Source organism: Trichechus manatus, unplaced genomic scaffold (genome assembly GCF_000243295.1).
Source record: "Trichechus manatus latirostris isolate Lorelei unplaced genomic scaffold, TriManLat1.0 scaffold00012, whole genome shotgun sequence".
Lineage (NCBI taxonomy): Eukaryota > Metazoa > Chordata > Mammalia > Sirenia > Trichechidae > Trichechus > Trichechus manatus.
The window spans coordinates 14337336-14360094 of record NW_004443948.1 but is presented as its reverse complement, the minus strand read 5'-3'; the positions used below and the strand labels follow the sequence as shown (position 1 = coordinate 14360094).

Genomic DNA, 22759 nt, shown 5'->3' with positions numbered 1-22759 from the left:
AAAAAAAAAAAAAAAAAAAAAAAAAAAAACAAATTCAAATATTGTGGTCTAAATTTTAAATAATAAGAAAGAACTGCAACACCCCTTTTGTGAAGAGTTCATCAAGTCAGTCGACCAATTAAGAATACTTAATTAATCCTTCTGATGTCTTTCATGATGGGAGCCCTTCAAAAGGGTTACTTAGTCCAGTTGAAGTATATAAAGAAAGGCTTTTCAGATGAGTGAGCCCCAAGCTGATACCTGAATAAACAATATGCGTTCGAAGGAAGGAATAGGGAAATGTAAGGGAACAAAATGGGAAGCTGGGAGAGATTTTCAGGCATGAAGACTATAATATGTGAATCTGCGTAAGAATTGGATGTTTCTGCATATGTCTAGGGCATGAGGAATGAAGAGACGTCAGTGATGATTCTGGAAATATAAGCAGGGGCCCAGAATAATATTAAGGAGTGACTTTTATCCTAAGAACCATTGAGAATTGTGAAAAAGGAATTGACATGGCCATATTTGCATTGTAGCAAACTCATAATGCCCACAATGGAGTTTAAAAGAGAAAACAGAGAAAAAAGTCAAATAGGATACTCATGTTAATTTACAGTGGAGATAAGAACATCCTGAACTGGTGAAGTGGAGATGAGATAAAGTGTTGATGTTACAAATCAGTGTAATCATAGTGGTTAAGTGTATAGATTCTAGTGTCAGGCATGCTGGGTTCAAACCCTGTACTTAAACAATTGATGGAAGTTCAAGTGGCCTATTATATATCATGATGCAGTGTGTGAGATATAGTGTGTACTCATAAATTCTAGCTATTATAGGACAGTTATTTTTAAAATAGATCAAAAGTATCTTTATGTGGTCCTGCAAACTGATCCTCAAAAAAGCAACTTTAAAAAAAAAAAATTCTTGTGGAAAAACAGCATGTAATTTCATACAGTACGTATATGCTTGACTAAGAGGCATACATCTTTCTAAGTATCAAGACATCACACTTTTTAATTAGTTTCTTCTTAGATCACCTTTTCATGATCATTTTTGTTTGTTGTGGTGCTTTTGTTCATCCATTTGGTATATATGAATACTTGTATCAATGATTTTAGGCTTTACGTTCCTAATAACTTCACTTAGAAGCATGTGTCCATTTTGGTTTAAAAAAATGTATCTTTCAGAAGTCTATTAATTAGCAGTCTCACCTCATATTTTAATATAAAAAGGTGAAAATATCTGAGGAATTTTTGCCTTGCCTTTTTTCACTGAGGTGAACAAAAAACAACTTGAGAACCATTGATTTAGAAGACAGAAGGGAGAGGTCTTGCTGAGTGAAAGATTGTGGTGTTGAGAGGAAGTAGGAGTTGAAGATTTAAGCTCTAACATCACAACTAGGTGTAAAGCTCTTTTATGGCACTGTATTAGTTACCTATTGCTATCCATAAAACTTAGTGGCTCAAAAAAATACATGTTTATTTCCTCTGATCTGCTGGTCAGGAATCCAGGCATGACTTAGTTTGAGCCTTTACTTTAAGGTCTCTCACAAGGCTGCAATCAAGGTGTTGGTCAGGGCTGTTGTTTCATGTGAAGGCTTGACTGGGGAATCTTCTGCTTCCAAGCGAAATGACTATTTTTAGGCCAGTAATGCGCATCTTCTACATTTGTTTGCCAACCCGCCTTCCCCCCTCAAAGTATTTTCATAAGCATTCTACGCTAATTTTTTTTACAGCAACTTGTAAAAAAAAATTGACATGGCAGTGCCTATGAAAATACCTTGCAGGGGGCAGGTGCAGTTGGTAAACAAACATAGAAGGCACGCAATATCTGTGTAAAAATACAGTCCATTTATTCAGATCCTGGAGAGTTGTTGGACCAAGGACCTCATTTCCTCGCTCGCTATTGGCCACAAGCTTCCCTAAGAATTCTGCCAAGTGAGCCTCTCCATAGGGCAGTGTGGCATCTTGCTTGATCAGAGCAAGCAAATGAGAAGAGCCTGAGAGAGAGAGAGGAAGAGAAACGAGAGGGAGAGGGAGAGGGAGGGAGAAGGGGAGAGAGAGGGACAGCAAGATTAAAGTCACAATCTTATAACCTAATCTCAGAGGTGACATGGCATCACTTTGTAATATTTTATTCATCAAAGCAAGTCATTGGGTCCAACCTACACTCAAGGGGAGGGGATTCTACAAGGTAGTGAATACTAGGAGCCAGAGATCATTGGGAACCATTTTAGAAGCAGCCTATCACAGGCACTATCAAGTCATTCTTGTTTTATAGCCCTTAACCAATTTATAGGACAGTGCAAAATTGAATTAATTTGCCAGAAATCTCTGTGAGAAGTATTTTTTTTAAAACACACTATTAATTCAGAATTTTCTGATCTTTCAGAATAACTCACTAAATCATGGTCCATGTCAATGTAAAAAATATGCAAATGAAATCTAGGGTATATTAAACCCGTTGCCGTTGAGTCCATTCTGACTCATAGCGACCCTATAGGACAGAACAGAACCGCCCCGTAGAGTTTCCAAGGAGCGCCTGGTGGATTTGAACTGCTGATCTTTTGGTTAGCAGCTGTAGCTCTTAACCACTACGCCACCAGGGTTTCCAAGGTTATTTTAGGACTAGTTAAGTGGATTCTCATTTGTACTTCTCCGTTTATATACAGAAATGAACATTTGGGTTGTAGCCGTTTAAACCAAACCCACTGCCATCGAGTCGATTCCGACTCATAGCGACCGTATAGGACGGAGTAGAGAACTGCACCATAGGTTTTTCAAGGCTGTAATCTTTACAGGAGCAGATCGCCAGGTCTTTTCTCTTTCTGAGAAAAACTAACCTTTATGATTAGCAACTGAGCGCTTAACCACTGTGCCACTAAGGCTCCTCCTTTAGCCATTTAGATTTCTTCAGTCCCCCCCCTTTACTTGTAACCTTATGTTCTACACTGAGATCTTCAAACAAGTACTACATAAAAAGCACACCTATTTATGCCCATTTTCTTTGTAGTACAACTTACTCCTACTCCTACTGTCTCTGCTTTTGTCATTTTAACCAGTTTTTTTTTTTTTCTTTTTCCCATTACATCAGATTTGTTTCCTTTCACTCTGTTTAAAGACCTTTTTGGAGGTTTAAATAATACATATATTGCTGCACGTGCTTGTTTTCGGTTAGTAGCCAAGCCACGCTCGAAATGTAGCTGTCAGTTCTTTCTAGGATAGGCGATTAAGAAGAACAAGAAGTATAGATTCAGTTTGGGCTTGCTTTGCTTTTCTACAGTTCCAAGACCATTTTAGTTCCTTTCATTCAACCCAGATGAATCCTTTCCTAAGGAGGGCAAAATCTAAGAAGAAATTAATAATTAGCACACAAAGTAGGACGTATAAATATTATTTCATTTTTCTTTGCTCATGTTTATAAGTAGATACCCAAACCTCAGAACCATATAAGCAAATATCAGAACATATATATCCATCTTTACGCTTTGAGAGGTGGAAAAATGTCTTGACTGTTTCCTAAGAATAATTTCCAGTATCGTTTGCTGCTGTAGAACCTGCCGAAAAGTGAATGCTTATTTCTTGGACGTTTTGAGAGAGAGAGAACCTGATCACATTCTACTACCACAAAGACTTGGAGTGAAAGAAATGGTATAAATAAATAAAAATGAGTTCACTGAATACTGTTCAAACCCCAAAGAGCATTTTACAAGTTGAAGAGGGTACAGTACCAATTATACCATTATCTCACCCTACACTCGAGGTGAATAATCTGAAAGCCTGAAATTACACTTGATGTTAGATTTCTTGGCTTCATTTGCAAATTGGAGTCATTTTCTTTTTTTCGTGAATGCCATAAACACATGTTACATTGTTTTAACAGGAGCAGTCCTGATAGTTTGTTATGATTTTTTTTCCTTTTTGTCCTCCATGTCAAAGGCCTTTTTTTTTTTTACCTTTAATTTAGATTGTTGCAATTCAGCAATACTGCATTTCTTAAAGGATTTCCCCTGATCTTAAGTCCCTTTTGAGCTGAGGCTTTTGGCATGTCATTTTTTAGGAGACCAATTCCGGAGAAGGCCCTTCACCTGGCCAGATGTGCCATTTTGGGACAGATTGAGGACCTGCCAAAACACCATTTGTTGCCAGTAGCGGATATTGTAGGGTTGCTCATCATCCTGTTACCATATTTTTGCACCTCTTAACATTGCATAAAGAGACAGCTGTTCTGTATTTAGAATATAAATAAGTCACCAGCTTGCTCTCCCTGGAGAATTTACCTGCAAGAGGGAACCACAGTGTTAACCCCTTCTCGCTGGCTGAATGTCACATCTAAATGCACACTTCTCTCAGCCCATTCAAAAGCAAATCCTATGCATATAAATCACACCTTTCTTGCCGGTTAGACAAGGCAAGGGGACCAAAAATGTGCAGTTCACAGTGCTAAAATGGAACACATTTCCTTAGCAGCTAAAGCAGTAAATTAATCAGCTTATAAACTGAGAGTGAACAATTTGTGCTGAATTCTTTCTTACTGCTCCAATATGAGACAGGGTTTTCTAATCTCCTAAAGGGCCATGACTTCATTTAAGATGGAAAACTGTGTTAAAGGATGTGTTGCAAAAGGCAAGAAAAGAAAAGCTTTGAAAGTCACTCAGTTGTCTCTCTGGAGCTATTTTCTGGACAGGGATTTTTATTTATTTGGAGAATGACAATTAACCTAGAGACTTGGCACAACAAAGAAGCACAGTGCTGAAGTGGGTCTCATTACAGGACACAGAAGGCAGTTGGTTTGACCTAATCCCCATTTGCAGCAAATGATTTACATAAGAGGCTAGCACAAGCTGCCTAATTTTGATTCCAAACAGCTTGACCAATTACACACAGACATACACATTGCTGTTGGCTGCCTTCTAGTCAGCCCCAACTCGTGGCAACCAGATACTGCCTGGTCCTGGACCATTTCCATGATCTGATTGGACTGTTGTGATTCATAGGGTTTTCATTGGCTGATTTTTGGAAGTAGATTGCCAGGCCTTTCTTCCTAGTCTATCATAGTCTGGAAGCGCCACTGAAACTTGTTCAGCATCATAGCAAGATGTAAGCCTCCACTGACAGACGTGTGGTGGCTGTGCATGAAGTGCATTGGCTGGAACAGAACTGGAGTCTCTCACATAGGAGGTGAGGATTCTACCACGGAACTACCATTGCCATATATATATATATATGCATATATATGCACGTATGTTGTTATTGTTAGGTGCCATCAAGTTGATCTGGACTCATAGTGACCCCATGTGACAGAGAAGAACTGTCCCATAAAAGAGTTTTCTTGGCTGTAATCTTTATGGAAGCAGATCGCCAGATCTTTTCTTCCGCAGTACCAAATGTTTTGGTTGGCAGCCGAGCTCTGAACTGTTGCGCCACCAGGGATCCTATACACACACATACACACACACGTGTAGTGTGTGTGTGTGTGTGTGTTTTACTCCTGGGCACAGTTTGGAAACAAACTTGTCAGTGTTGGAATATCAAAGAATAAGTAAAGCTAGGGTAGTTTGGGGTATATGGTACATTAACTGCTCTCAACTGCTTTTTTGAACGTTTACCCTGAAGTAGATACGGCCCTTATTTGCTAAATAAACCCAGGGTCCTGCCTTCCGATAAGGGCCCAGTCCCTTCTCCAGGCTTTTCATCCTGCCAACTGCAGAAAAGCGCAAGCAGTTAGGTGACATTTGGAGAGCCAGGCATGCCAGATTTTCGGAGGTTGCAACGGAGGTCCAACCTGCTGTTCTTAATGAAAGGAGGGGAAATTCAGACTGGCAAAACTGCTATAAGGGATATCTCTGCTCAGAAAGTCACGCTGCCCAGATGTCGCTCGGCAGGTGGAGATGCAGAGAGAATGAAAATGTAGCCCTGTGTATGTGGGTGCTAGTGCGTTGCAAGGGTGAACAGTGAGGCAATCTTCTGAAGTGTAATGAAAACGTGTGGCTGTTGTCCATATTCATGTCATGAGAAAGAGCTTTTTCAAAGAGTTCTCACCTCATTTCCCCTCCCAGACTGACACACATACGTGCTTACAGACAATGTTCTTGTGACATGTTTTGGGGTTTTAATATAACTTTAGCATCTATTTTCATGTATTTATATAGGTATATGTTTTGTCCTTTAGAGAACGGAATCATACTATGTAAACCATTCTGCATCTTGCTTTTTTCAAATCTCAATACCATATCACTAATATTTCTCAACTTATTTTCCTCAGACCTGTATCAATTTTCATATAGGGCTTCTGAACAAAGCTTCACTATCATTTTTGTAGCCATCCCCCTACTGATGAGCATTTAGGAAGGCTCTAGAATATTTTCAGATGGTCATGGCTATACTCACAGTACATATTCTGGCTTTTTTTTTTTTTTTTTTGCCAGCACAAAGTAAAATAAGACTTGAAGTTACCTCTTGCGGTAGAAAGCTAAAGTCATTGTTACTGAGTTTTCTTTTACCGTAATTATTCTCTTTCAGTGTTACGAGATGACTTCCGGCAAAACCCCACAGATGTTGTTGTGGCAGCTGGAGAGCCTGCGATCCTGGAGTGCCAACCTCCCCGGGGACACCCTGAACCCACCATCTACTGGAAAAAAGACAAAGTTCGAATCGACGACAAGGAAGAGAGAATAAGTGTGAGTCAAATAAAGATAGTGGTCTAGAGAAATTGAATATCAAGTCTTAACATAGATGTATTTTTTAATTTATTATTAATAAAATTATAGAACTGTACTTATTGTTAATTACCAAAAGTTATCAGCATCTAAAGGGTAACATTATTTTAAAAAAATGAATTTTGGGATGAGGCTTCCAAGAGACAAAAATGCATGCCAGTGTTTGTGATATATTCATAATTGCACCAATCTAATTATGTAAAAATAACTTTACAGTGCAATAGTGATATCTTAGCTCTTTATAAGATCTCCAAGTGTGTCTATTGATTATACAATACATGAGCATTAAACTGTAAATGATGGTCATAAACCAGATTAACTAGAACATTTCATTGGCCACTGTTTTCAAAATTTTTTCAATTAAATGATATTTATTTATACAGGGATTAATTAAAAACAAGTGTAGTAGATCTGAAATAAAACCAAAGTGAAAATAGCTGGCTGATTCTACAGTTTAGCTCATGTAGAAAAATAGTCTGTTTTTAAAAGGGAAATCAGGTTAATCAGGTGATTATGATTCAAAATGAAACACCCAGAAACTGATGAAGATATCAAGCAGGGGAATGGCATGTAATAATATTATTCTATCAGAAGATCCATTCCAAATTTGTAAATGAAAACCAGTTCACTGAAATAGTGTCTAATGCCTCAACCTTCTGATGTTATTCAGTTGTATGTTTTATATTCGATACGATACTTTAGAGTGAATATATTTTATTTAAAATAGTCTCTTATTTGAGTGAACAACCATGTCATTACAATTAAAGTCTGTATAGTCTGAATATCTGTTATCTTTAAAAATATAAATGAGAAATTTTCTTACGTGCACATTGTGATTCCAACATGACACAGAAGCAGATGGGCTGTGTAAGGGATCACAACATATACACATATGTCTCTGGCTTGACTTTTGGCACTCTGAGTATCTACAGTGCCAAAGAGAATTCATTTTCTGATGGTCTGTAGTTTGGCACGAAACACGAAAATGTATTCTTGGTGATGGAGTAAAATCAATGTTCCAGGGCTCTTAGTTGATATGTATAGCATTTAGCTTTTGCCTCATAACAAACCTCCCCAAATCACAATGGCTTGTAATTCCATTTTATTTAAACAATGATTCTCTAGGTCAGCTGGACAGTTTTTGTCTGGGCCAGCGCAGCTGATTTCTGCTAGGCTTTCTCGTGCTTCTGTGGCCTGTTTAAATGTATGTTGGCAGCTAGGGAATTTGGATAGCCTTACCCCCTGGGTGATTCAGATGCATTTGGTACTAACGGAAAGGTTAGAGGTTCCAGTCCACCCAGAGATGCCTCAGAAGAAAGGCCTGGAGATCTACTTCCAAAAAATCAGCCATTGAAAACCCTGTGGATCACATTTCTACTCTGATACACATGGGTAGACATGAGTCAGAATTACCCAACAGCAACTGGTTTTCACTCACACGTCCAACAATTGGCTGACTCTCAGCTGAGCATCTCGGTTTTCCTCCTCATGGGCTCTAATCTTCCAGCAGGCTAGCTCAGGCTAGCTTTCCCATGGTGGTCTCAGAGTTCCAACTGTAGCAAGGAAAGGCAAGTCACAATGTGTGAGCAACTTTCTGCTGGTATAATATTTTCTTTGGTTCCTTTGGTCAAAGTAAGTCACATTACCAAGCTTAGCTTCCAGGGGAGGAATAATTACTTCCATTGGCCATTGTATAACCTACCATTATGCTCTACTGGAAATAACAAAGATTGGGTTGATGGTCTATTTCTCCTGTGTTAAAAAAATAAAAGAAATTTCCTTTCTATGACATGACAAGTTTAGAGTGTGAAATATCTCTGATGAGATTAAACCTACATGAGTTTTGTTTTCCTACAGAATTAAAAAATATCAGAGAAAACCAGCATGTACTTATCTGGTATCTCTTTAAGAACACTCCATCGTTATAAAGTAATGTTTGTTAAATCTGATGAACACACAAAAGACTGGAAAAGAAGCTATGAGTGATGATACACTTACTAAAAACCTAATTTTGCTTTAACGTCCTCTTTAGCAAATGGGTATTTCAATATTATTACATTTGTTCATTTTGTCAATAAATGCTTTTAAGACACACTTACGAAGCACCTATTAAAAGCCAATGATTTGTACCAATCCATACTCACCATTTAAAATGTATCTATTATATATATTTCAATCAATTTGCCCTTCTAACCAAAAAACTCCCTTACATACGATTAAGATGAGACAAAGATAATAATACTAAAACTTGAAATGTAAGCTCCATGAAGACAGAGATTTTTAATATTTGGTTTATTACGGTATCCCAAGTGCCTAGAACACTGCCCAGCCCTTAGAGATAGTTAATAAATACTTGTTGAATCCCTCTGAATCAGCTGGATTTCATTACATTATCTACAGCAGATTTCTAGTGTTCCTTGCTGATGGCTAATGACAATAACAATTCATTCAGCAGAATCTCAGTGTGAAGAAAGACCATTGAGATTTAGAGGGAGCAGTCGTAAGACTGGAAATAGGACTCAGTAGAGAGAGAAAGGCTTCATTAGTGAAACATTTCCTAGCAAGGGAATATGGAAGCTTCCATTGAGGGTACATTTAAGACAAGAAAGGACACATGCAGTTGCCCAATTAGTGAGAGAGTTTTGTGTATTAGCCACTAATCTGTTTGTTTTTAGAAAGAAAACATTGTACATAAATATTCAAAATTATTTATTAATGAATTTTCCTTCCGTATTTCCTTTCCACTTTCTTTTCTTTTTGTTTGATTTTTAACAGATTCGTGGTGGAAAACTGATGATCTCCAATACCAGGAAAAGTGATGCAGGGATGTATACCTGTGTTGGCACCAATATGGTGGGAGAAAGAGACAGTGATCCAGCAGAGCTAACTGTCTTTGGTAAAACTCTCTTTTAAGTTATAAACTGCTTTTACTCTTTCTTTGATTTTAAATATTAAAAGCAAACCCTTGCTTCATATATAAATTTCTTATATATAAACCAAAAAAACCAAACCCATTGTTGTCAAGTCAATTCGAACTCATAGGACCCTATAGGACAGAGTAGAACTGCCCCATAAGGTTTCCAAGGAGCTGCTGGTGCATTTGAACTGTCTACCTTGGCTCTTAATCACTGTGCCACCACGGTTCCTTCTTATATATAAGAAACACTTATATCTCCATATCTCTTAGTAAAGCATTTCCCTGTTGCCGATATTATATGTTTATTTTTCTTTAAATGCAAGAGGTCATTGGAATTCTCTAATTGCTTCTCTGTGCCAATAAAATAGTCTTCGGGTTCTATGAGTGATATGAAAGGATCCCTATTTCTTATCATTTCTCAGGACATGCCCAAGTGTAGCACCATGACTACATAGGTCCCTAAAGAAAGCTCTTCTGCATTTTGGGATTTGCTATCCCATGTCATAATGGGGAAGAGCCACATTCTGATTTACATTATGTTCAGTGAGTTACAATTGTGCTTTATGAATATGTACAAGAGTGCAAGCCTGTCTTTTCAATCACTGTGAGTACCACGTAATCTCTGGTTATGTTCCCTGTGGATACTAAGCAGCTTGAAGTTCAAAATGACAAAGCCAGGAGAAATACTATAATTTGTTAAACGAATTGAATAGTAAAAATAAAATTTTTCAAAGTATGCCTGTAAATTCCTGTCCTGCAGAGCTCAGACAAATATCAGTTTGCCCTTAATTTTCACACAGTCATCTGTAAGAGTCTGAAAATACGCTTCACTCGCTAATGAATAAAAGACAGTTTTGCCTGGTAAGATGTGAAATTAGTGGTCACTGAACATTACCATTGAAAGCCCACAATACAGCTATTCTATTTAAAGAAACACTTATCTTTATTTTTTCTGTAACTACCACAAACTGTGGAATAGGAATAGGTAGTATATATTGCCTTCAGAAGGAAATTGAAAAGGTTTAATGTCATGACCCAAGCAATTAAACTTATTGTAACTGTTTTCTGAAATATTTACCTAGCGTTTCCTAAAGACATGAAGAGAACTATAGGAGATCCTTAAAAGGTGAGGAGTTACAATTATTTTGTAACTAAATTATTTTGAAAATAGTTGGAAACCAAAGAGATTGAATTTCTCTAGAGACAGTTCCTCTGGAAAAATTGATTTAAGAAGCCGAGAAGCATTTATCTGATGGTGTGAACTAGTCAGACTGACCTGAGGGGTTATAAAAAAAAAATAAAACACACACACAAATAAAGCAAACCCATTGCCATCTAGTCGATCTCAACCCACAGCGACCCTATAGGACAGAGTAGAACTGCCCCATAGGGTTTCCAAGGAGCAGCTGGTAGATTTGAACTGCTGACCTTTTGGTTAGCAGCCTATCACTTAACCACTGCACCACCAGGGCTCCTGTAAGTACAATATTAAGTTGAGGGAAAAACTAAAACTCCGCTACTGATGGGGAAACAAACTATAAACCCAGAAGTAACACACAAAAACAGCATTGATGGCCTGAATCAAGGTTGTAAGAAATATTCAACAAGAGAGACCTCTTGTCTATCTTGACTCCCTAGTCCTTAGGGAACATAAAATAAGTTAGGTCCTGCTTATAATGAGGCCCACCTTATTTTTTTCTGGCACTATTGCCTCAGTACATGTTTTTAATGAACCACTTTATATTTTCTTGTTAGGTATTGTTATTTCTGACATAATCTTTACAAAAGCAAAAACTGGTTCCATTACACTCCACCCTTCATCAGATTTATTTACATACAGCAGCAATTCCACTCTTAAAAATCTGCCCACTCTACCCATTCTTAGTTACAGGGGCTTTTAAAATATTCATTATAACTGAATCTTTCCTTTAAGATATATGTTATACAGAAGAAAGTAACTGATGATGTTTAATTGTTCAAGACGTAATTCATTTGTGGATGACGAGAAAAATCATGACAGGAATAAAAGGTATTTTCCAATACAACAGCCATTTGCTTTCTGAGACATATTGCTGGAGAAAATAGTTTTCTCTGTCCTTCAAGTATGGTGACTCTTTAGTAAAGGGCTCACAAGTTTTTTAGCTTGAAAATTGCAACTTATATTTTAAAAATCTGGAGTGTTTCTTCAAATGGCAAATGATCTTTTCTTCTTCATTCATGTTTAATTGTTGTTTATTAAAAAGACCATCGGAAACTATGTCAGCTGATGGCTTTAACTGTATGATGATCAGACTAGGAACTGGCCATTTTATCAGGGATAAGGATAGAGATTAAGGCTGGTGATATCCATTTTTCAGTCATTGAATGAGATGTAATACTTGATGGCCTGGCCTATATGAGATACTCATATGTAAAACTATAAGGGAAAATAATTCAGACCCAAACCTTAGGAAACACGTAATTGTTTATCTGTGGCCTTCATTTAAGAGGGAAACCCTACTGGCGTAGTGCTTAAGAGCTATGGCTGCTAACCAAAAGGTCGGCAGTTGGAATCCACCAGGTGCTCCTTAGAAACTCTATGGGGCAGTTCTGCTCTGTTCTATAGGGTCGCTATGAGTCGGAATTGACTCAATGGCAACAGGTTTTTTTTTTTTTTTTGGTTTCATTTAAGAGAACGCAGTGCTATTCAAAACATGCAACCATATTTTATTACATAAGGAGCTATGAAAATCAAGATGATTATTGGGAGCAATATAGTTCTTTTAAGTAATGTTTACTTGCAAACTTTAAAAAAAACAAAAATTTCTCTTACCCACTCATTCATTCAACAAAATGTACAGAGCCCCTACAATGTGCCGGGTCCTGTCTAAGTCTTGAATATAGCATGGGATTGATAGACAGGAACCCTGCTGTCAGGGGGACTATCCCATCACGTTATCAGCGATAACATGAAACTTTGCCTCTAAAATACGGTGAGAGCAACATTTTTTTAAAAAAACATTTACCTCTTTGCTTCACAAGATGATTTTTCTCAGACAGGAAAATTCTTGGCAAGAAAAGAAAGTAATGGAGTCAGGATTTATTTAATCACATTCAGATGGGCTGATCATGGTCATCCACACATTTTGTAAGGGCACAAAACTGCAATAATTCACATTCAATGGCCATTATACTTCCCTCCCCTTATATATGGCCAGTTAAATAAAGGGAGGCATACTGGGGCTAGCTGTCTGACTTCCTAATTTAATAAAGTCTACAGAATGGCAGGTCCGTCAGGGCCAGCTGAAGTCAACATAAGGTTTACAAGCCCTGGTTAGTGCTAACGGCCTTTTATTGCATAGCTTTGGTCTTACAGGACTTAAAGGACTCTACCTATGTAATTATTGCGGTAACACTACGTTTATAATGTCAAGCAAAGTTTACTTCTAAGTTCTTAAGGTCATCCTGGCAATAGCTCTCATGGCACAGCCATTGGCAATTTTACAGCTATTTTCAATGACTGCATGAAGTTGGAAAGAGAAATTTATTCATTGGGTACTTAATTTCCTCCATTGTAGCATGAAAATAAGAAACATCACGGATATTATGCAACCACATTTTAGATTTATGCTGTATTGTGTTAATTTGTATATGTTTACTTTCTGGATTGTATTGACCTAACTACAATGTTTAATTATACCGTGAGACTTGGCATTTGATTTTATTACAGCATCATATAAAGTTGGGTTTTTCAGAATGCTAATTTGGAACTAAATTGACCTGACTACTTGAGAGCTGTACTTCACAGAGTACCACACTGGCAAACAACACAAGTGTCTCATGAGAGATTAACCGTGTAAGCAAGCTATGCAGGTGATTCAAATCCAGTTAATCTCACACACAAGAAAAGTTAATTGCATTGGCAAAGACATTGCCTCTGATCACTCCATGGTTATATACTTAGAGATCGAGCCATTCAGAGGGACTCTAATCTAATTGATAAGCAGACAGCAAACAACCGTCAAGATTTCCCCCCATTTATTCAGTCTGAGTTCTGACATGGGGTGATAACATGCAAAAATAACTGACCTTAGTTTGACATGTAAAATTAACATTCCTTGCTATTCAATAGTTCAACATTGTTTGTGTCTATTTATTTTAATTGTGTAGAGCTTCATGCGGCTCAAACTCGATAGGGTATTTAGTTAGTAGTGTACAGTGTCCTTTCTAGCTTTAAGTTTTTGACACAAAATGGCAAAACCAAGACATTTCCTTGTAATTTTTGTAGTTTGGACCTGAAAGGCACTTGGCTTTGTGTTTGGCTGATGATAATGCTACTTATTGCAAATGGAAAGCGTTTAAAATACATGTATGACCTCTATAGCTTCTTTAGTCTTTAATATTTATTCTCTTCTCAGATTTTCTAGGGCTAAAGTCTGGTTAATGAAACTAGGAAATAATTCTTACACAAAATATCCTATTTAATAAATGTTAGGCAAGCTTAGTTTTGAGCACATTGTTTTCATAGGCAATTATGACAGTTGTGAGGCAGAAGGTGAATTTAGTGTCGTTAACATAAAACAATTGGCATAAGCAAAATAAGATTTAGAAAAATGGAAATTCTCAGAATAATACTTTACAAGTTGTGACCAAACTCCAATATATCATTGAATTCTAAAGTTACTTTTCTGGAAAACAGAACCTAAGATACTCATTTTCATGTGTCATGTGTATGCCGGTGACTTTCATCAGTCATTCTTTGCGTTGCCCATTTCTTTTTCTGTATATCTATTCAATTACATTTTACTCCAAAAGCCAATGACAAACTGCCAAAATTTCTATACCACACACTCTCTGGTGGTTTTCCAGTTGCTAAGCAACTGGACTCTGCTTGAGGGCAGAAGGGAATAGAGAAGGTTCATTGCAAAGTTCTCCACCCCTGCTGAGTTCATCAGAACAGCAGCAGGAGATTATAACTTGCTTCTTGAAGTTATAAATCAGGTGCTTCCACCTGTCTCCCTATAAAACATGTAGGACTTAAAACATATATGATAACCAAAAAACTCTTAAGGATCCAGATGGTGTTCCCTTGAGGAAGAAGCAACTTTAGTTTTGGAACATATCTAAAGTTTGCCCTTCAAACTAATTGTACTTATAATTTGGGATATGTGACTGATAGCTTGTTAAGGGAAGGATACAAAAAACTTTGACTGAAACTATACCTGTGTGTGTGTGTGTTAATGAAACTAGTCTCACATCTGATTGCCGTCGAGTCAATTCCGACTCATAGGGACCCTATAGGACAGAGTAGAACTGCCCCATAGGGTTTTCAAGGCTATAAATCTTTACGGGAGCAGACTGCCTCGTCTTTCTCGTGCATATCCGCTAGTGAGTTCAAACTGCCGACCTTTAGGTTAGCAGCAGAACTCTTAGAACCTAAGCCACCAAGGCTCCTTAGTCTCACATCCAAAAAAAGACCCATTGCTGTCAAGTTGATTCCTACTCATAGCGACCCTATAATGTTATGCAATTTTTATTGTTTACTCAGCAGCATTCCATGAAAATTTTTTATATCATATAGGTAGCTTTAACATTCCAGTGACTTAACAGCTTTTTAATTTATGAATTTGCCACAGTTTATCCAAAAATCCCCTATTTTCCAATATTACCAATAATGCACCAATGATCCTATGTACTTCTTATATTTTATCAATTATCAAAGTTATTGTTCTTCAGGTCTTTATTCTTTATCTAACCCATTGCCATCGGGTCAATTCTGACTGATAGCAACCCTGTAAGACAGAGTAGAACCCGCCCCATAGCGTTTCCAAGGAGTGGCTAGTGGATTTGAACTGCCAGCTGGTTTGGTTAGCAGCCGAGCTCTTAACCACTGCTCCACCAGAGCTCCATTCTTTATCTGGTCACTTAAAAATATTATACTCAAAATTCTTTTATATTTCTTTCCTTTTTTAAATAGGAATACAAGCAGAGTGTCTGCAAGAAATAGTTGTTTTGGTTGTTCTCCAGTACTTTACATTTCCTTTCCCTTTCTTGTTGATTTCTAATGTTGTCATATTCACCTTGTTCCTGACGGTAATGGGCACGTGTTTAGTATCTTATGTTTTAATGTAATTTCAGACAAAATATCTTTATCATGCTTAAGAAGTTTCTTTTGATTCCTTCTTTATTTAGATTCTTTAATCTAAGGAATTTTTCTGCATCTACACATATGACCCTATTTATTTTCCTTTTGCCTCTATTATATAAGTAGCCTTCTTGATCTTGTTAATTAGGAATGCTTTTGACTTCAAGTAACGGAAACCCGACTAACAATGGCTTAAGCATATGGGTTCATTTGCCTCATGCCTACGTCTCTATGATGAAAGGATCTTCACACACACACATACCCCCCACACACATCACATCCACACCTTATGTGCCAATCTGTTCCAAGTTTCTGAACTAAGAATTTGGGGATTTTCTTTAACTTTTTCTTTTTCACCCTCCACAATTGATTGACCACCCAGTTTTGCTATCTCTTTAAGTCTGCCATCTCTTCCGTATCCCCAGAGCTACTATATCAGTTTAAACTGAAATAATTTATTGCAATAACCCTTTGACCCAATTCACTACTTCAAGTTTATCTTCGAATGTATTTTTCACAGATCTGCCAACACAGTCTTTTTCTTATGTTCATTAAAAATGTTGCTTTCTTTCTTAAAATCCTTCAATAGCTCTCCGTCACTCTCAAGGCAGACCTGAAATTCCTTGACTTGGCTACAAGGCCCTTCTTGGTCTTGCCGCTCACCATCTGACTAGCTTTAACTCCCACCACTTTTCCGATGAAACCAGGCTACTGGCTAATCCCCAGACACAAGCTCATAGCATAGAAGAGGCTGTCATAGCATGTGCTAATGGAATTACGGATGAGAGAAGGACTTCTCTCAGCTCACTCGTCTTTATGCCAGGGTGTATAGTACGATACCCCCATTCAAATCAAAGGGGGCAGGAGGATCTCCTTCTCACAGATCACTTGTCAATCTCAAGTGATAGGAACTGCGGTTTAGCACTAGTTAATGTTGGGTTAATACAGCTTTTAGATTAATTGGGTAACCTGTTATAATGTGATAGCCCAGAATACGTCAGTTTGGCTCCCTATGCTAATGACTTGTTTTCACTGTTAACATTCAGAGCACTCACAAGGAGCTACTGATTCTGTTGCCTAGTTAATGCCAGAAACAAGAGCTCAGTATCAACTATGCCAGCACTGAAATAGCTGTTGTGGGCATATACTATCCAGAGTTCACAAGGATAGCACCAAACCATTCCATCTAACATGACAAATTTGTTCTATTGTCTGGGGGTACACTTTGCTACTTATTGATCCTGGCTACCTAAAATCTGATGTCCTTTAGAAGCAACCTTGTTTTTCCATGTTTTTTATGGATTATTTGTAAAATCTAAATTATATATTTTCCATGATAAAATCCCATTTGTCTTGTTTTATAACTTGGAATTTTGGGGTCTCAAAGTACAGATACCTGAGCATAGGCAGGTCTGTGTTTTGGAGAAAGTTTTGACCACTACTGTCAAACCCTCTGTGGAAAGAAATAGTTATCTTTCCTTTGAATGCCAATGATGGTTGGACTTATTAACATTAAAATATTGTGCTTGCAATTTACACATGTGGTTTTTAAGTATGGATATTAATGTAGTCAATGAAATCATATACTCTCATTCTAGATCATTATCATATATTATTTGAAATCATTTGTTTTTCTTTTCAGGATAAAAGCCTTCCTGCTAAATATGTTTCAGTTTTTGTGCCACTGTATTCAAAACTCTAGATTAGAGGTTTGAAACTAAAGTACTAAGTGGCTAAGTAAGGCTACATCGCCAGATTAATTGTGTCAACTCCCTGTGGATCTCCTTGACTAAGTTCTCTTTCCACTTCCATAAGTAGCAATATTGGACTTACCTATTGTTTTAGTTATCTAGTGCAGCTATAACAGAGATGCCACAGTAGGTGTCTTGAACAAACAGAAATTTATTTTCTCACAGTTTGGGAGACTAGAAGTCCAAATTCAGGGTGAGGGCTTTAGGGGAAGGCTTTCTGTCTGTGTTAAATCTGGAGGAAAGTCATTGTCTCTTTTAGCTTCTGCTCCTGGGTTATCTTCATGGGGCTTGGCATCTCTCTTCCGCCATCTCTGCTTACTTGCTTGCTTGTTTAATCTTTTTTTATATATCAAAAGAGATTGACTCAAGACACACTCTACACTAACCCTGTCTCATGACTACAACAAAGACAACCCATTCCCAAGTGGGGTTATAACCACAGGCATAGAGGTTAGGATTTACAACACATATTTTTGGGGGACACAATTCAATCCATAACACCTATGATTTGAGCTAACACAAATTTAAAATGGTGATTTTTCTAGTGCCAGGCCTTTATCAAAAAGGGAAGAAACTAGAAAAGATTTGAAGTGTTTAGATATATGTAAAACTACTTTTTTTTTTATGTTTCTTAAATGGTAGATTCTATAGACAGGGATTTATTTTCCCCTTGCTTTATATAGAGAAATACTTGAATACAGTAAGGATCAACAAAAGAACAAAAGACAAACACCAAAACAGAATACTTGAGAGAAACGTAAAAGTTTAGAAAAGTAAAAATGGACAAATAATCTGGAACAGTTAGGAAAAAATGATTAGAGGTGGCCTTAGAAAATAATCTATACCAGTAAATAGTTTGCAATAATTAATAATGACAGTCTTTATGTACTTAAAAAAAACAAAAGCTAAAACCCAGATAGACAGGTTTTCCATACAGGAAGTGAAAACATTCATGGAAGAACTGGGTCCTTTTCAAATGCTAGCCTGATGAGGAAAATTCAGATAGCACTTATGAGTGAGAACACAACTTGTTTCTTCCTTTAGCATTCTTGATGGAATTCACATTTATTTCCTTTTTGATATTCTGCATGAGTTTCAGCTTAGTTTTCTCACCCTGAGCCATTATAATAAAGTCATCATTTTTCAAATCTCCTTCGTTGTCTCTGTACAATTTAGTGTTGTGTTTTTTTTTTTTTTAAAGATCTACATGATTTGGGTCAAGAATTCATAAAAGAATTAAAGTTGTATAGTCTTACATACAAACCATAGCTATTCTTCTTTTCCAAAATTTTCCATTCCATTCAACTGTATTGGAATCATAAGGCCTTATGAAGACATAGTGGAGATATAGATTTAGGTACCTATGTACCAAAAACAAGCCACTATTACCTTTGTTTTTCTATAATTTACTTAAAGCATGCAAATTTCATTTCATTTTACTTTTTTTTTTTTTTTTCCTCTCAAGAACGACCAACATTTCTCAGGAGACCAATTAACCAGGTGGTGCTGGAGGAAGAAGCTGTAGAATTTCGATGTCAGGTCCAGGGAGATCCTCAACCAACTGTGAGGTGGAAAAAGGATGATGCAGACTTCCCAAGAGGAAGGTAAGAATATCCTAGGGACAGACAATTCTTAGACAACCATTGAAGAATTAGAAAAGAAAAAAGTATCCACATTTCTACCTTCAAACACTCCTGTGTCTTGGTGTATTATTTTTACACATGATGTTTACATATGCAAGCCACATACCTGCTGTTTGTATATACTAAAGTCCTCTAGACTTTTAATGTCAACTGTTTCTTTAAATATCCACATACATGCTGGATCCCTGATTATATCTGTATCCCCAAATACCAAGGATTCCTGAGTTGTTTTCTTTCTCATGGCCCCTTCTAGATCTGATGTTTTGTTCCTGCTGAATTCTTGACCACCCACTCCACTGGCCTCCTTCACCTTCTGCCCTCTTTCCAAGATGCTTCAGACTCCACACTGGAGACCATCTGCCTTTCTTTAATGCGCAAAGCATCACTAATGAAAGACTGCTGAGTATGGCTGACTTTAAGGTCTGGGGCAAAAGACAGATATTCAGCAGAGCACTGGAAAGGCAACAAGTAGTCAACATCACTATCCGCATAGGGGGTTTCTCACTCAGGGACTTCCTGTCACCTTCTCACTTGTCATGTCATCATGGAGACCTTTCTGCTCTGTCTCTCTTCGGTTCTTCCTTTTGCCAAATAAAACCCAATCTCTCCGCTCTCCAGGGAAAGTCCAAAAACCCTGGTCACTTCTTATAAAATTAAATTTACCTATTTCGTGTTTTTCACCTAAGTAAGGCCTTATCTTTTCTGACCAAGTAAATTGTTCAAGTGTTTTTTTCTCTGCAGATGAGCAATTCTGTCCTTAAGATTTGTTTGGCCTTCCTTCTAATCCTACCTACTACCAGTAAACCAGTTGTTGTTGAGTTGATTCTAACTCATGGCAACCGCGTGTGTGTCAGAGTAGAGCTGTGCTCCATGAGGTTTTCAATGGCTGATTTTTTTGGAAGTAGATCACCAAGCCTTTCTTCTGAGACACCTCTGGATGGACAGGAAATCTCCAACCTTTTTATTAGCAACCCAGCTCGTTAACCCTTTGCACCACCCAGGGACTCCTGGTACAATCATTTAAAGAAAAAGAAACCCTTTGCTGTCAAGTTGATTCCAACCCATAGCAACCCTATAGGACAGAGTAAAACTGCCCCATAGAGTTTCCAAGGAGCAGCTGGTGGATTCGAACTGTCGACCTTTTGGTTAGCAGCCATAGAGTATATATAAAATGTCAGATCCTGCTTTGTTTTCTATATTTTATCCTTTAAAAAAAAAAAATTTATTCAACTGGCTGAAATTTAAGCATGCTTTGACAGAAGTCATATATATACATTTTGCATACTTTCACTGGCAACACTGTTGATACTTCCCTGAACTTAAACACTCATTTTCAAAATCTCAGTTTTTCGTATCATCAGGTCTATTATAAGGAGCTCTAGTAGTGTACTGGTTAAGTGCTTGGTTGCTAACTGAAAGGTCTGTGGTTTGCACTCACTAGCTGCTCCAGGGAGAAGGATTACAACCTTGGAAGCCCTATGCGGCAGTTCTGCTCTGTCCTGTAGGGTTGCTCTGAGTCAGAATTGACTGGATGGCAGTGGTCTTGGTTTTTTTTTTTTTTTTGGTATGGGTTAGGTCTATTATGCTATGCTTTCCTAAGTCACAGCATCAACAGTACTGTCTTCAGATGGACCAAACATTTTAAATAGTGAGAGGTTCTTTGCAAGTCAGTAGTAAAAAAATTAATTCAGTTAGTTTTTCAGCCTAAGTACTGTATTTTTACGCAAATAATGCACCTTCTATGTTTGTTTGCCAACCGCCCCTCCCCCAGCAACCCCAGGGATTTTCATAAGCTCGCTATGCTATTTATTTATTTTTGGCAGGAACATGTAAAAAAAAAATTGGCATAGCAGCACATATGAAAATCCCTCCCAAGAGAAAGGGAGCAGTTGGCAAACAAAGGTACAAGGCACGTGTTATGTGGAAAACTATGGTAATAGCAAAAATTGCCTCTGTGCTTCTTGTTCACTTTGCTGCCAGACACCTAGCTTTAAAAGTTAGTCGTTAGCAGGAGAAATTTGTGAATGTGAGACTCCTGCTGCCTTCTCGATGGAGAAGAAATGGCAATTAAAAAGCAAGGAGAACCAATGTTCATTGCAGTACTATTCACAATAACTAAAAGGTGGAAACATCCTAAGTGTCCATCATCAGATGAATGGATAAACTAAATGTGGTCTATATGTACAATGGAATATTACTCAGTTATAAAGAGAAACACAGTCCGGATACATGCTACAACATGGATCAATTTTGGAAACATTATGCTAAATAAAATAAATGAGTCACAAAAGGACAAATATTGTATGCTCCCACTTACGACAAATATCTAATACAGGCAGAGATGTAGAGATCGAAGTTTATGAGTTGTTACCAGGGGCAAAAGGGAAGGAGAAAGAGGGAGTCATTGCTTAAGGGAGCACAGAGTTTCTATTAAGGGTGATGGGAAAATTTGGAAATTGATAGTGATGAAACATGATGAAAGTAATTAATATCCCTAAATTGTATATATAATACCCCTAAATTATACATATGAAAAAGGGTGAAGTAGCAAATTTTGTTTTTGTTATATATATTTTTACCACAATTAAAAAAAAAATCAAGGAGAATTTGTAGAATTGAATTGTTGGTGTCCATTCTCTATATATAGTCAGCAATTTTCCTCAAATTTTAAAGCATTTAATGGATAATTTTAAAGTGTTGATATTAGATTTAGAGATTAATTATATAGTAAAATTAAGCCTGGTGTAGACAAAGGCTAATTTTCAATTTATTGGAGTATATTACCTTGTCATTTTTTAAGATAAAATTTTAATTTTTATACTTTTGAATTTACAGGGAAGTTGCAAAAATAATACTGGGAGTGCTTATATACCACACATCCTTCCTCCTCTGTTGTTAATGTCTTACATTACTGTGGTACATTTGTCACACCTAATGAACAAATATTGATTCATAATAATTTGATAAAGTCTGTACTTTATTTGGGTGTCACTAGTTTGTCCACTGATTTTTTTTTTCTGTTCTAGAATGCGCTTCAGGTTTTTTGTTTATTTAGTTAGTTGTTGCAGGGTAATGCAGGTAATTGTGAGGCTTCCCTAGTCTTTTCTGGTCTGTAATAGTTTCCCAGTCATTCTTGATTTTCATGACATTGAACGTTTTGAGGAAGAATATTGGCCAGATAGCATATAGAATGTCCACCAAATATGGATTTGTCTGATGTTTTCTCATGAAGGTACTGAGATCATATATTTTTGGAAAGGCTATTTCAGCAATGAAGTGCTGTCTCGTCACATCCTACAGGGGAGTGTAGGATGTCCATGTGACATCACTGATGGCCCTGTCCATTAATAATCATTAAACAAGATCAAATTGAAAGGAGATTCAAAAATACAAAGTTGTAAGAGTGGATTGCATTTTAATGGAAGTACAATTTTTGAAATAAGGTAAAATAAAACACAATCAAGCGTAGTTGTATTTTTTCATTTGGTATAGATGTTAGATCATAAACCTCACATCTTTAGCTGCTATTCGAGTTGCCAAATACCACCCAGTTCAGTTGCTTCCAAATCTAAGTAACACATAAGAATTCAACAAAATGCATTAAAACTATCTCTTTTTTTCTTT

General features: G+C 37.1%; 1 protein-coding gene across 1 annotated transcript in view; it reads left to right on the top strand.

Annotated features, from left to right (window-relative positions):
- ROBO2 (roundabout guidance receptor 2) overlaps nucleotides 1–22759 on the top strand; it is a 591630-nt gene that overhangs the window by 403406 nt on the left and 165465 nt on the right. The window contains exons 2-4 of the mRNA XM_023726649.1: nucleotides 6504–6661; nucleotides 9476–9596; nucleotides 18958–19096. Of these exons, the coding sequence (XP_023582417.1) occupies nucleotides 6504–6661; nucleotides 9476–9596; nucleotides 18958–19096 (418 nt within the window). The remainder of the gene's footprint in view (nucleotides 1–6503; nucleotides 6662–9475; nucleotides 9597–18957; nucleotides 19097–22759) is intronic.